The following is a 16,296-nucleotide window of genomic DNA, read 5'->3' as shown; positions in this document are numbered from 1 at the left end:
TCTCTCTTCATCCTCAAAGCTCTCTCATCTCCTCTGTCCCGTCCATAAACTCTCGTGTTACGTAGTGCTCACGGCTGCACTTCGCCGCTGCCCGTGTCTGTGCGTTACAGAGATAACTCAGCTGGAAGTCCTCTGTCTGTTCAGCGGCTCTCACACTGGTTGTGTGAGACTATTTCACATTCTCATATAGCCGCTGGTCGGGATCCTCCAGGGGAGTCTCAGAGCTCACTCCACCACAGGGATTTTACCCTCTATAGCTCTGCATAGAGGAATGGCTGTGGAAGACATTTGCGCGGCAGCTGCTCCTGGTCATCTCCGTGCTCATCTATATGTTTTCCCCTGCATTTCCACTTTGTCCATGACGTCTGACAGAAGGATTAATAAGTAATATTGGCTACTTTCAGCATTCAGACATATTATGCTGGGAAAAAACTTGTTTTTCGCCGTCATTCGATGCTCCTCATGTGTCGAGATGCGCTGCTGTGAACTCGCTTACTCTCAATGGGAGAGATGCTTTCAGGTCAAGATAGATAGATTCATTAGTCTACATTATGTAATATTCATGTGTTAAAGTTTTATCGCTTGCGTTAACTTGTTAATGTTGAAGTCTTTTCAGCTGAATAATTAGTCCCACATTGAAGCAAGCCAGTCATTGTATTAGACAAATTCTTCAAAGTTGAGAACTAAACCAACTGCAGTTGCTCTGCTAGGCGTCAGTGTCGAGTAAGTAAGAACAGCAAAAGAAGAATTTACAGAAAGCACGTTCATCAAACACAAACAATCCTGACATAGTTAAAGCGTGTTTTTGTACTTCCATTTGGGTTTCTCCTGCTTGTAGAAGCAGTCAAAGTGTTAAAAAAAACAAAACACCATCCAGCCATTTTCTGGAAATAAGGTAATGTATTTTGGTGTCTGTAAAACCTCCCGGTTGTAACCTCAGAATCGGCGAACGCTGCCCCTCACCTAGCAACCCAGTGGGAACTGGTCAGTTGGTTGTATGTGTTGTAGAATGGCTGCTGGAAGAGACAGGTGTTTGGTGTTTGTAGGGTTTCCCTGAGAAAATTTGCTAAGCTTAATGGAGGGGACCCTAGAGCAGCCATTCAGCAATCCACCATGTTTTCTGAGTTAAAGAATTTTTTTTAAGTTGAAAGAAAATTAGAAAATGTGACTTGGTAATTGTGTGTAATTGGAAGACACTTTAACAACATTTAAACACCAACTATAAAGTCTTAAAAATTCACTGAAGTTGTTAGCATGTAGACCGGTAAAGACAGGAAGTGGTTGCTGAGCTCCAGTAAATAAAGAAAGAGACTTGACCTCAGTGTCCGATCCTGACCACACGTTGCCATGGTGCTTTTAACCGTTTCACCAAAGAAACTCTTTAGCCTGCCTTTGCTATTACTGTCACTGGTGTGTAAGAAACCCCTTTAATAAATAATGTTTAGCCTGGTGGGGACACAAGTAAAGCCTGGTGGTCCACCAGGCTTATCGTACACCGAGGGAATTCTCTGTCTTTAAACTTGCTGCTGCATGACTGCTTAAATGTTTGTGTTCCAGGAACGTGATGGCATGCGTGCTATACTGGAGTCTTACGACGGTGAGCTGGCGTCAAACGAGTATTCTCCTCAACTCAGTAAACGAGTCAAAGAGGCAGAAGACGTTCTGCAGAAGACACAAAACCACAATGCAGAGATGGAGGTGTGTGACGACTGTCTTTAACTTCTTTATTCTTCATTTTTCTCTTTGCATATTTCTTATGCTTGATATTCTTTGACAGTTTTAAGATTTTAAGGTTTGCGTTGAGTGACCCAAGCAAGCACTCAGGCTTTTATTTTTGGTGTCTACATTGGTGCAGTATTCGCCTTCACAGAGAGATTATATAAATGCCGATACAGGCTTCCGAAAAGCCATTTTTAGTGGCTTTTCAAAACCGCGTTATAATAATTTATGATGGCTTGCTAGGCACAGGCTTCACATCCAGTTCAATAAGTCATCTATAAATCTGTCTTTGCTAAACTTTTAAGGGTTAAATGACCTATTTAAAATAAATAAATGATCCCTAGACTGGCATTGGGTAAATGGAGTGCTAATAATACCCCGAGGGAAACCTTGCGTTAAAATAGGTAAATTTTCACTTTTTTGTTAGAAACACTTGCTTCTCTTTTTTTCCAATTCAGGCTCAGCTCAGTAAGGCACAAGAGGAGACAGGGACGCTCAAACTGCAGCTGCAAAAGGTAAGTATGCACTAGACTTCACAGTTTACCCGATAGCCCTTTTACATGCCTACCCAGCTGCTCTGCCATGGTAGAACAATTCTGTTAACAAAATGAAATCTGGAGATGTAGGTATTCTTAATTTAATTACTGGTTTTTGTGGTTGGGCGGCCCAAAGAAATCAGCGAAGAACAACTCTAAATCACTCCTATTCTTCATTTTTCTTGCTCTCTGTGTATGCTACACTATGCACAGGTTTCTTGCCATGGCAATTGACTGACAACAGCTCCACCAGTGTATCAAGATAAAACACCAAAAAACATACAAATATTTCTCACAAAGAACAGAACATTCAGTCAGTTAAAGAATCATGTTTCTTTATGTTTATTTTGCGAGTGTTATTAAGTAATCGTCCGAACACAGCGGTGGTTGATTAGCTAATCTAAACTCCCGTTGTACTGATGATCTGTCAGAGTCGTGTTTGTGGGTCATATTTTTCTTTGTTTTAACTGAACCGAAACACACCGAATTCCGCAGCACATCTTCATCTAATATCGTCAAAGTCAAGCTAGCATAAATGACATACTTTCCTGACCCTTTTATTTTCTTGTAAATAAAACTTTTCTTGACCTGTGAAATGTGACACCTTTGTACCTTATCTAGTTGTATGTTCACAATTAATAGCAAAGCATCTCGTTCCTTTTTCTTTTATCAGCTGTGCATTTAAGATTTAGCGCATTATGTTGATAATTATTTCACAGCTAAAACCAATGATAGTTGTTGTCTGTGTGCAGCTTTGTTGCCCCCAGCTCTGGGAGGTCACACTCATGACGTCACTTTGTCGGCAGGCTGAAGGTTTTTGCCGGGCGTACGGCCCATTGGTGTAATGTTGGTGCACTAAGATCATTTTATTTTTTCTCTTGTCTGTTCTAGCTGGAGCTTGAGTTGGAGATTGCAAAGACGCAAGTGGCTTCTTCAGTTGACTGCAGCTCTTCACTGAACAAAGAAGAGGTCAACATACTAAGGTATTAAATTTATACAACTAGTTGTAATTGCTCAGGATCTCTGCAGGATTTCAAAAATGGTGTTCACTTTAATTATCTAAGTTTTAGACCTGGCTCAATCAACTTGATAAAACACAGTGAGCCAACACCACGGTTATCCTTGTTTTGCACCATTTTTCACAATACATTTTTCATTCCAATCAACTTTCCGTTAACATTCTTGGCTATAGCTGTCTAAAAAGCCACCTTCTTCAGCAATAAGCTACGATTTATTTCTGAGGTTTGAGTTGCTATAAGGAGTAATCATAACATTAACATTAAACATTCTGTCTCCAGAAACTTCAGGTATGTTTTTGATGAGGGAATAAAATAAGATGATGTAAAGCACGAAAATTTAGATTTTTACATAATACTTAACTTTTTAAATATATATTGTTTCTTTTTTAAATTTTTTACTGAAATCTTGAGAAATCCCGATTAATATAAAATCTGACATTCTAAGTCATATAAAAACCATGGTTGCTCTGGTGATGGTTTATTAACAGACCCTGTCCTCACACACATTTTCTGTAATGGTACCTATTTTGGTTGTAATTGCAATTTTCAGGCAAAAAATTGAAGAGTTGGAGAAGGATCGACAGCGTTTGGAAGAGCAGAATAACATTCTGGAGATGAGACTGGAGAGACACAACCTGCAGGTAGGCAGCAAACGTCCCTCCAACTGGCTTTTGTAATGGATTTAGTCGTCTGGCACAAAGGAACAAATTTAATAACCCCAGGGGTAGCGGCCTGTCCTGTAAGCCGCTGTGGATTGATGCACGAAAATATATTTCATATCTGACAGTTTTTCCAAGCACAATTGGACCCAGGTGTCATTCCAACAGCGTCCAGTTAAGTAGCTGCAGAGCCGAAGGTGGATTAAAACCCATTCTTTTATTGGATGAAAGGATTACAGTGAACACAGATTTGGACAGGGGTGAATACATTTAGCTGTTTAGTTATGAAAGGGGGAGTATTATGTGTCTTCCAGGCTCATAGTGCCAATTTATAGCACAATCAAGCAACTATGTTAGCTTCAGTTAAAAATACTATATATATATATATATATATATATATATATATATATATATATATAGCATAAAAATGCTATATATCAAATATTACCTATAAGGTTTCCCCCAAAAACTTGTTAATCCCGGTTGTTGGGTGCTTGGGCAGACATTCATCCAGCGGCCCGTTGTGTTTTTCAGTTAAAAAATGTTTAAAGTTGACAGAAAATTTAAAAATATCACTTGATAATTATGTGTTATTGGAAAATTGACAGCTGAACACCAACAATAAAGGCTTAAAAAATGCAACCATTTTAAAAATGCTTGCCAAGCTTATAAAACACTGGGGGAAACCCTGGCTTAAAATTAATTTTACTTCCTACTTTAATGCCTTGAAATATAGCCTCTGTCTCTTTAAAAGCTCCTCCTTTTCTGTGACTTCGTCTTCAGAAAGTCATCACAACAGTGATCCTCTACTAACCCTTTAGCAAAGGTTTTACCAGCGTTGCACTGAGAAGTAGCTCCTATAATGAACTCAGTGGATCTGCAGTTCCACCAGGTGTTTGCTAATTGCTGCTGGCTAGTCTGAAGGAGCTGAGTGGGGAAGTTGCAGGGTGTGGGCGTTCAATGAAGCGGAAACTTGCAGCTGCAGCTCTGAGGAAGAGCTGCGTCTTCAAGACGGAAGTAGGTCCATCTAGGTGTTTTGATGAGAATGGTTGCCAGAGGAGATTGAAGGATTTCTCAAAATTACGTGAAAGAATCAAGGCAACACATGTATGTTTTTGATGAGAGAATAACTTTAGAATATGAGGTACGAGTTGATTTTACATAATACTGCCCTAAAATGTGATAAAATTATATTATTGCTGACAGGTAGTGGGATCAACACTGCCGACACAAATGCACACATTTAATTGAACTATTTTAATCTAACAAAATTATTTAATAACCTTTTGTCTTTGCCTGTGGCTGTTTTTATTTTGGGGATCCTTCCCTCGCCTCCCTGCCTCCACATATTGCTTATGTATGAAAGTTCATGTTTTATCTGAGGTTCTGTAACTCCCTCTGACTTAAACTGCACCAAACTAAGCCTGCCAAGGCACTTTAATGAAATCTGTGTGGCCGAGCGTTTTAGCTCCATTTAGCCTTGGAATAAATTAAATCCACATCTCTCCAAGCATGACCGCTACCTTTAAGGCAGCGGCCGACTGACCGAAGGGGTGAATTTCTGCATGTTTCGAGGTTACTCAGTCAATGGATTGGGTCAATTCATAGGAATTAATTTTTTTGACTCCCCCAGTGAGAGAGAGCTGCTCATCAGTCTGCGTGGAGAGATGACTGACTGGCTGGTGAGGCGTTGGAGGGTGGAAATCAATGACTGAATGGGCATGAGTGAGTGGCATTCAGAAGTGAATGCCTCAAAAACCTCACAATGAGAACTTTCGTTACACCGACTGTCACAGATTGCTCTAGTCTAACCCTAAATTGACTCCGTCTTTATATCATTATCAGTCTCTCCATCTCTCTTTGTCATGAAATATGTTATACAATTGCTTTTATTCATTAAAATTGCTCAGGGAGTTTAGTAATTTGTCAAGGTTCAAAGGCATGAAACATTTCAGCATTAGCAAAAACCCACTTAAGCCATTAAATGTTCAGCAAAGAATGAATATTTAAGGCAGCACAATGCCTAGTAAATACCTTGGTATTGTAATTGTCAAGCACTCTAGCTGAGAGGTTTTGTATTATTGATCATAAAAGGATACCTGATGGCAATTGGAACCAAATTTAGTCATATTTTATCTTAGCAAACTTAAAATCTATCTCAACATGACCATAAAACAAGACAGGGGATGGACTCTAAACAACACACAATGCAGACATTAAACCAAGACTTGTCAAGAGATTCGAACTGTAATTCTATTTGAAATATACATAAACAGGCGTTAAACTGGTTGCATCAATGTGCAAATTCTGAAACTGTTGTTTAGTTAAACATTCTTGTGATTCCATACCAGAATTTATTGTTAAGCAGGATTTCCCCCAGAAAACCTGCTAATCCTGGTGGTAGGAGCGCAGGGGAAGTGAATTTTTTTTTTTAATCGCAAAAAGTGTGTTTTTGTTTTTTAAAAGTGCTAAATGTTGCAAAAATTCAGAGGTGCACGAACGGCTCAGTGCAGCTCTTTGGACAGCAAGGACACGTCTTGTTTCGTGGACAGACAGGTTGGGCTTGCTCACTTTGGATGGACAGGTTTGTGGTAATTGTGGAGCTGGATTTGAAGGAGCTGAGCTCCCCCACTCAGCTCCTTCAGACTAGCCAGCATCAATTAGCAAACACCTGGTGAAACTGAGCATCTGCTGAGTTCATTATAGGAGCTACTTCTGAGTGAAACTCTGGTAAACACTTTGTTAAAGGGTTAATAGAGGAGCCATGTTATAATGGCTTCCTGGAGGCGGAGTTTCAGAAAAAGGAGGAGTTTCTTAAAGAGACAGAGGCCGTAAAACAAATAAAAAGTACTGTATAAAATTTTTTTTATTTTTTTACAAATAACTACTGTACTGTAAAATAATAATTTTAATACAAACTGAAAGCGGATTCCCGGGCCCGAATTGCGGAGATCAGCGCCGCCCCTCCGCGACCTGAGTTATTGGATTAGAACGGGAGAAAATAAAAAATGATTATAAAAAAAAAAAAAGTACAGCAGGACAAATAGTGACACACGTGTATTTCACTGCTCTTCTGACTGAGCCGCTGCATCCTGACTCCACTCTGTAGCGGTTTTTTTCTTCTAAAGGTGCAGGTGTGTTTTTTCGAGAGAAGAACATAGTTATCGGTAGTTCTTGTTGCTCTTTTTTCTCCTGGGCAAAAATATTCTTACAAACCGACATGCCACCATCGATTATGTTCAATATGGCAAGCTGTTTTACGTACGTGTACATATTAAACCGCAACGTTGTTGACACACAGGTAGAGAAGAAGCGGAGAGATAGTTTAGCCAATCAGAATGCAGAACACAATGCACGATGCAAATCCGTGAAGCAGCGAGACCGTGAAAGGTGAACCGTGATATAGCGAGGGTTCACTGTACTGGAACTATTTGAAGAGGCTTAAGTTAGATTGTGGTGTTTTTTTTTGTTAAGTTTCTAAATTTGCCTCTGCTGTGGATGCGTTCTCAGAGCTGCATGACATTACTTTTATAACGTCTTAATAACAGCATCAAACGTTTGAGTCTACTTTTACAAATACAAAAAGAGAATGAGTCAGTGGAAAGCTGCTTGCTATTGCTTTTTAAATAAATTAAAAAAGACTTTGCTGGAGCCTCGCTTGCCACTCTGAATGTAATATGATCTGCTACTTTCCCATGTGTGGCCTCTGGGGGAACCCTTAAATGGATTATTGGAGGTGATAACTGTGGCTTGGAAATGACAAATACCAATCACGGTCAAAGTTCTTAAGTAGCCTCCTGCAAACTCTGCCAAAAGATTTCACAGCTTTTTCACTGTGAGAGATTTTGAGCTTTCATGCCACATAAAAGATAAGGCAGTGCAGGAAATCTTTGATTAGGATTAGTTTTTGTCGACTGGCCAGCATATTCTCCGATAAAACTTCTAGGTGGTAGGAGGAAGCCACCAAGCCCTGCGCTCTCTCATTGACAAACATTCTGAAGATGTCTGAAAAGCTTCTTTTTCGAAGGACCAACATTGATTGTCGTAGATGTTTGTGTGAAACACACAAAAAGAGTTTTCTTTCCTTAAGAATATGTGGAGAGAAAATTAGTCTACGTCAGCTCAGCAGACTAATCAGAAAATGTTTTTGTGCTAGTTTTGTGTTATGGTACTTGAACATCACAGAAGCCCATGTTTCTCCATTTAAATGCATCCTGACACATTTTGTACTGGCTATTTAGGAAATCAGGTGACCCAGTTAATAAAAGCAGACTGATTAAAAAAAAAGAGCGAGAAAGAGAGAAAAAGAAAAAAAAAAGAAAAGATCAAGTAGTAGTAGATTGCCTTTCCATTCTACTTTGTCCATTCTCCCCAGGGTTCTTAAAACAAGCTCTGTAAAGTTGGTCATATTTAGAGCCAGCCCAAGGCAAAAGCAAACTAAGCAGCTGCTTAGTTTGCTAAGGGCTTCGGTGCTTAAATGCTTAAATTTTAGCCACCCAGTGGTTATATTTAGAAAATTGTCCACTACTTATTTATGATGTGTGATTTTTCCTCACTCAACTTTGAGATTTGATCAAATAGAGGCAACATACAACACACTTCATAATCATATTCAGGCTGTGGCCTGAGGGTGTTATCTGGAACATCTGTACCAAGTTTGGTGTAATTTAAGCCAATGACTGTGCAGAGATAAACTTTTTAACCCCACAGCATCCCCATCACCAAAATGTCCAAAAAAAATTTAATCATTACGTGGGTATGTCTTAATTTCTCATCATAAAATGTGATGAAGATGTAAACAATATATTTGATGTGTATTAATGATTCTGAAAAAGACTCTGACTCAAAATGTAATGTTTGTTACTAGCTTTTCAAGTGGTGACTGTATGTTGTTTTTATGACTTTCTTTTTTTGTGTTTTTATCATGTACAACACTTTGAATTGCCTTGTTGATGAAATTTACTATACAAATAGACTTGATTGATTGACAATTAACTTTTGTGTTAGTGATTCACAAAAGCAAAGTGATGCAGAATCATCCAAGGATTCACACAATTCAAGGTTTTGGATTGTAGGATTTATAGTTTAAAGGTTATTAGCTAAAACACATCGACTTCTGCTAGTCTGAGTAACAGACTAGCTTTCTCTACCAGATTACCATATTAGATGTTTTCCATCATTTTCTGGTTCTTCAGCCCAATGTGTTTTAGCAGAAAGTAATAATACCAATAAGGAAAAACCTGTACAATTACAAATGGTTCCATGCTCCGATGGAGCAGTCAAATTGACTGGATTGCATTCAGTCGTTAAAGGCAACAAACATCTGTCTTACACCACTTGGTGTTGCCATTACAATTTAACCTAAGTCCAGGCTCTGCCTGTCCCCAAGCCTCTACATAATTTGACCAAGATTTGTAAATTTCAGTCCTTACTACTTCAAGATCAAGCAGTTTCCTGGAGTAGGCAAACAGGCCTGCTTTCCATCGCCTGTTCTGCCCCCTCTGTAGGCTTGGAACCCTAATATAGTAGTCGGCAGGGTGCTTGAGGGGTGAGTTGGCTCTGCCACACTTTGAAAACCCCTGCTGTATATTATTTTTTAAAATACCCTGCAAGAACCTTTTTGAGTTAGTCTGACTTTTTGAGCACAGAAAGTTTCAGCAGTAAATGACAAAAAACCATTAGTCTTGTTGACGTGGTAAATGCTCTCCTAATTACTTGTCACAAGATACAAAGGTCACCCCAACATTCGGTTTTTATTAATTACAGCCCATTCTGACTAAAAATATCTTGCAATGCACATTTCAGTTATTCCCCTGGGATGTTTTTTGTCTTGCATGTAGCTTTTGACACTGCAACACAGAAATGGAGACCTTAAAGCTGAGCCATCCATGCAAGTTGCTGCTAGGGAGAGAGCTCTTCCTTTAAGCTTTTCAGACACAACCTCAGTCTTCTCTTGCTTATCCAATAACTCCCCTAAAGCTCAAGTCTCCATGACACATCCTGGCGGAGATTCTAATGAACCCACCTGGTCAAAATAGGTCTGTCGCAACAAATAAATGATGAATTAAAATGAGGTTGATAATTGCCTATTTTCATCGTGTGCGTTTTCTTTCTACCAAGAAAACTGGGTGACAAAAGTTTCACTCTGACTCCTCCTCTTCTCGCATTCTTAGAGTAATTAGCTCGACATACGGGTAGCGACAAATGACAGCTACAAGCGGCAGCAATCCGCCCAACTCAAGGGATGCGATAGCAACAGCAGCGACAAAAGTTTGACATTTTTCAACTTGCTTGTATTGTGGTGCTAGCTTGTCTACATGTTTGAGCACAAGCCACAATCACAGAGGTGTTTAATCAACAAACAAAATACATAAAGGCCAGCTCAAAAGATGATTTTCCTAATTGCTAGAGATGCCCTTTAGTCTCATTAAAAAACAAACATTTCTAAAAATGCTGCAAACATTTGACACCCAGTAGTCTGTCTGTCTGCATCTTTTCACAAAAATTCTAACCGCTAGTTTTATCTGTTTCCCTTGTCTGATTAATATGTTTATTTACAGAGACTTCATAATCAATTTTATACTGTATGTGTTTTGTTGGTTTATATATTCTGAATATTTAAAATGTCTTCCAGTTCCAGTGGAAATTTTCTTTTAAATTAGCTTAATCTTTGAGATTGTGTACTTGCATTATTATTCAATTTTTATGCTAATAAGTAAAATTTGTTAAAGTGACAAGCTTATGTGAGGATTTTTTATTTTTTTTTATTTTTTTGTTTTGGATCACAAAACCTCTGAACATTTGAGACTTTGGTACTGAGTGGGATTCAACGCTCATTTGTTGAAATGCAAATTTTTATGTAAGACTAGCATAAATCCTATGCAGGAAGTTTTCACATAGTGATATTTTTCATTTGTTTATTTTTGTTAATTTGGACAGCTGCTGCTCATAGCTAATGGAAACATCTAATTACATTTATTTTAATAAAAAATATTTAAGGAAACAAGCGACGCGCTGCCGAGTCAAGGGGAAAAGTAATTATGTTAAAAATAAAAAACAGTGAAAGTTCTGAAACTCACTGCATGTGGAACTGAAAAGTGTTCCTGCAAACTGTAATGGCTCCCATTATACAATATAAGGGATTGTGACATCTTTTCTTTTCTCTGGTCTATTTATGACCGAAGTCAGGACTGTAGACCTTTGAGCTTCAAGATGTCTAATTATTCTCATGTCCTGCTGCTGCCAAAGAATCCGTCCGTGTGCTGTATATGAAATGACATTGTAACAAGTGTAGAATTTTCTATTCTTGTCTTGTAGCTTCAAATGTTGTGGTGGCTATTTTAATTGGCCATGTGTTCCTTCCTTTAGACATGCAACTTATTGGCTGGCTATACACATTATTTTTGTTATCGATTTCAAACACAGATGGTATGTTAACCAGCTCTGGATTTCCTCTGAGACTCAAATGCCTGCCGGTTTAGATGAGATAGATTATATTGATAGATTAATAGATCGATTGATCTCTCCCTCCTTCTGGGATTTTCCTTCAGGGAAATTGTCTTTTCCACTTATCTATTATTATTTAATCAAGATGAATTCAAACACGAACGATACCATTTTAAAACCTGTGAAGCTGCTATTTAAAGCGTTGTGTGGTTTCTCTATAACTTCATCTTGTATATTATGGAAAACAAAAAAAAAGAAAATTACTATTTTATCAGAAACTGATGTTTCGTGATTTAAGTTTGTAAAAATCATCTGCAAGCTTTTATTCAAATGTCGTTAAGCTTCTTCACTCTAATCAGGACGCGTGATTATTGAAGGACTAAGATATTACCTGTTCTTCTGCTTGGTTCAGGGAGACTACGATCCCGTCAAAACCCGCGTCATCCACCTGAAGCTGAACCCAACCGCCGAGGCCAAGCAGCAGCGTCAGCAGGAAGCGGGGGCGGTCCAAGAGGAACTGACTCGTCTGAGGGAACTCGTACGTTCCTACCAGGAAGGAGGCGTGGCCTCACAGGACGACTCCAGCATTCATACTCCTGGCTTTAGCATCACCTTACCCCCATCCAAAGAAGTGCTGGGTAGGATCCCCAATATGGAAATGCGTCATTGATTAGTACTGAATTGGCTCTTGATGAAAGCATGGCAAAAATAATTGTTTGTAGAACTCCAAACAGTTTTAGTTTTTGCTAGTTTAATACATATTTCTAAATAAGATTGAAGTTAATAAAAAATAATAAATGTTGAGCCTCTCAGCTGCCTTTCTGGGCTAACAGTGGAGAAAACTGTTTATCTGATTTTAGCCATGCTAACTAGCCTTAGCATTCGTGGTAGGAGGAGCTGTGTCGGAGCAGAGAGCAAGGGGGAGGGTGTGAGTTGTACATACAAGAGCTTGATTAGCAGCACTGAGGCACTCCTCCTGGCTCTGATTGGTTGTTTCTGATCAGCAGTGGTACATTTGTGCAGATGGCAGTAGAACCACTGTGAGGAGGCAGAGGAGCTTGATTTCTTCACATGTTGTCTGTCTGCCTCAATTTAACAAATATGTAAAAAACATGTTTTTATAAGATGTTGTAATAAGCAAGAAATGAATTAATCCCACAATAAATTAAAATGAACTCAATGATTTGCATTCTGATGATTAATATTTTTTGAAAGACAATTTTGTTGACAGATACTTAATCAGTTGTGTCTGCCGTGTGTGTGTTTGTGTGTAGTTATTTTTCCATTTGATTGTTTTTGATTTGTTTTATTTCGGACACTTAATATATCTTCCAGTTCCAGTGTCAAGTATTTTATTAACAAAATTAAAGTTTATGGATCTTTGAGATGGCAAACTTGCTTTGTTATGCAATTTATCATATGTGCTTGAAAATGGTCTCAAAACAACAATAGTGTCGTTTATCACAATAACTACTGGCACAATTTATTGTCCAACTAAATTTGCTATGGTGACAAACCTGGTTACAACTAGTTTACTGTCATAACCAGACTATAAACTAGCAGAATTTACTCAGCCTACAGCAGCATAGCTATTTACTATAGAAGCAAACTGAATTTATTTGAATTTTTGCTGGACAAGTTCAAGTGATACCTGGTCCTGTTTCTGCTGTGATGAGCATCCAGCTGTGATTTTACTTTATATTGTAGACATTGCATTTGTTTTGTTTTGGATCTGCCCATCAATGCTGCGTCAGTGTAGTGAGAATAGGTGGAGAATGCTAAATGCTTACAAAGATGATGTCTTTCACAGACGGCTGAAATTCATATGTAAAACGTATTCAGTGCAGGGGTATATTAATTATTATATTTTGCTCTAGATTTACGTAAGCAGATGGAGAGCTCCGAGCTGAGGAACCAGAGGCTGAAGGAGGTGTTTCAAAAGAAGATCCAGGAGTTCCGCACCGTCTGCTACGTCCTGACTGGTTACCAGATCGACATAACCACTGAGAACCAGTACAGGCTCACCTCCGTCTATGCAGAGCACATGCAGGACTCTCTACTCTTCAAAAAGGTATGCAAAATTACAGTGAGGACTCAATCCATACCGGAGGAAACACTTGTAATGTCGACTACCATCAACGTTATTAGACCAAAAGTAAAATTGAAAAGGATTTCACTGGTGCAACATTCATAGACTACTATATTTCAAGATTCACGTACTCATCATCTGCATGCTCACTTTATTTAGCTAAACTTTTCTCAGCCTTGATTCATAAGTAACCAAAATGACCAAAGTTCTAAAATCTATTGTGATAGATACTATCTATCACAATAGACACGTGATCAATATCAATAGCTAATACAACCGATGGTACTCACTATGTAGATCCGGAAGCGCACAGCATTTTGGGAGTTGTAGTCAGAGGAAAGGCTTTAGCCTCTCCAGCTCTCACAGTGAGCTAAGCAAGGTTGGTGGCATCATCTAACTCACACACTCTTTGGTTACCTAACAACAGCAAAATTGTGGAGTGAAAACTGGATAAATAAGGAAAGGTAAATCCAAAAGCTTGGCAGTACTCAAGTAGATTTAATCATGGATGCTTTTGACTTTAACTCTACTACATTTAGACATTAAGTTGTGCTTTTTACAATGTCTTGTGTTACTTATTACATTTCTTTTTCTTAGATCTTTTTTAACAGGCTTATTAGTTTTAAAGTAACCAGTGACTTAAACGACTTAAACTTTGGGTAATAAGATAACCCAGAGTTCTCTTCCGGTTATCTCGTAAAGTTCTAATTTAAGCTCTAAATGTAGAGTTCAATACTGATTGACCTCTACATTTTATAAATATACAGTTGATACTTGTCTCATTGAGATGAGAACATAAGTGGAAGAATTATGTGTGAGTGACACAGAGACTGGCAGAGTGTTAGGTCAGGAACACGGGGCTTTAATCTCTCTCCTGCTCCCTGTAGGCTTGAGTAGGTTCATTTCTAACTGTATGTGATCGTCCCTTATCTGTTGAGCAGATCCTTTACTTAAGCACCTCTAGTGAGAGGGAAAAATGTTGACCTTCCTCCACTCATGCATCTTTTTCTCTTTTCTTCTTTTCATTTGTCCATTCAGTGCTGGGCACATTTATCCCATTTATCTCTCTGTTTTTGTTCATCTCCCTCTTTCTCTGCTGCTCTGCTCTGATCTGAGCTTGTAGCAGTGGGTAATCACTGTGTTGTTGCTTGCTGGTGTGATGATGGGTGATCTGCAGCTAAAATAAATCCAAACTGTGGGGAAATCATTTCCGGTAAGTTAGGGAGCAGGTTTAATATCTTTGTAGCCAATTAATGCCTTGCTCAAGGACAAATTTGAGTTCCGACAGGGTAAAAATGTGACATAAAATTATAAACGGGGGGGGAATGAGAATGTGTGAGAATAGGTGTATTATTACAGCTGCTGGTGTGCCAGCTCGCCCACCTGAGACCCTGCAGGAGGAGACAATTTGCTGCCAATATTTGTTGACCTCATATATTCATCTAAAAACTAAATACACTCACATTGTGTACACCCTCTTGGTGTACATTTTCATGCTAAAGTGATCACATGATACCTCAGTCTCAATCTTTTTGATACCAACCACATTGCATCTCACTGTTCATCCATTCACATGCAAAGAGAAGGATGTTCACAGGGTTGTAAAAAGGTATTAATAGGTGATAGATGAAATGAGCAAAAATTAAGACCAAGGTTATTGTAGCTGACTAAAACTACGGAAATAACAAAAGCTGAAATAAATAAAAATGGTAATTAATGGGTGAGAAACTACAAACAACTGGACTATATTGTGCACTTATAAAATTAACTAAAACATACTGAAATTATAGATATAATATCCTTAAGCTTTTCTGTTTACAGATCTATTTATTAGCTTTTTGAACTGATCTAAAATTGATTACACAAGCAGTTTATGTCAGCTGTCAGCAATTTACCGTACGCCATACTCCTCATAACGCTACCAAGTCCGCAATACACCTCTTGACTCTTTTTAAAATTCTGCACCAAAAATTAACAAAAATATGGAAAAACCAAACCTACTACCATAACTACTAAAAAGTAAACTCAAACTAAACAATATTTAACGACTAATAACTAATAAAAACCAGCAAACACACTCTACAAACTAAGTAAAACTAACTGAATTAGACAAAAAGTCACAACGAAGTAAAACTAAACTATAATGAAAAACCCCACACTATCCTCATTAAGACTTAAAGCAGTAAATGTCATCTGACGAGGTATTCATTTTTGGAACAACTACTTAGCTATATGTTATTTTTCCATTTGTATTAGGTACAGGTCTATCTTGTAAAAAAAAAAATCCAGTGTTTGAACATAAAATTTACCGGAATTTTATGTGCAAGTCAAACCCGAGTCGTACTCTTACTGCTTTAAGTGGGTCGCTCTGCATCGGCACGCAGTAACAGAACTACAAAATTTTATCCCTCTGTGTACTGGAACAATTTTCCTTCACTCTGTTGGAAAATAACTTTTCCAGTATTGTAATAAATGTTAAATCAGTCTGTGTTTCCCCTTCAGCATGTAGATTCTACTTCTCCTGTGTCGTCATTCTATGATCTACCAACCACCTGGTTGCAATCCAGCAGCGTTAAAAGCAAACAAAATGGCATTTTAAACAGGAAGCATAGAAGCCCTTACAAATGGGATTCTAACGTTAAGCACCACACCAACAGGGTTGCCAGGTAATCCTGCTAATATTCCCCTTTCAGCAGAGGCAACCAAATCTCCCTTCTGTGATATCTAAGCTGTTTAACTGGCCACAGTCGCGCTCCTCTACTCATCGTCTGTTAATGAATTCATCGCTGTGCGACACGTTGATTGACATGTTTCACCAACCTTCAGTC

The 16,296-nt window shown here is 38.4% G+C and overlaps 1 protein-coding gene across 1 annotated transcript in view; it reads left to right on the top strand.

The window, feature by feature from the left end:
- Window positions 1-16,296, top strand: part of mad1l1 (mitotic arrest deficient 1 like 1) — a 50,483-nt gene that overhangs the window by 11,327 nt on the left and 22,860 nt on the right. Inside the window, exons 12-17 of the mRNA XM_023334417.1 lie at window positions 1,558-1,698; window positions 2,178-2,234; window positions 3,147-3,238; window positions 3,825-3,915; window positions 11,792-12,017; window positions 13,257-13,450. Coding sequence (XP_023190185.1) covers window positions 1,558-1,698; window positions 2,178-2,234; window positions 3,147-3,238; window positions 3,825-3,915; window positions 11,792-12,017; window positions 13,257-13,450 — 801 coding nt within the window. The remainder of the gene's footprint in view (window positions 1-1,557; window positions 1,699-2,177; window positions 2,235-3,146; window positions 3,239-3,824; window positions 3,916-11,791; window positions 12,018-13,256; window positions 13,451-16,296) is intronic.

This window comes from Xiphophorus maculatus, chromosome 5 (genome assembly GCF_002775205.1).
Source record: "Xiphophorus maculatus strain JP 163 A chromosome 5, X_maculatus-5.0-male, whole genome shotgun sequence".
Lineage (NCBI taxonomy): Eukaryota > Metazoa > Chordata > Actinopteri > Cyprinodontiformes > Poeciliidae > Xiphophorus > Xiphophorus maculatus.
This window is presented reverse-complemented; position numbering and strand designations above follow the sequence as displayed.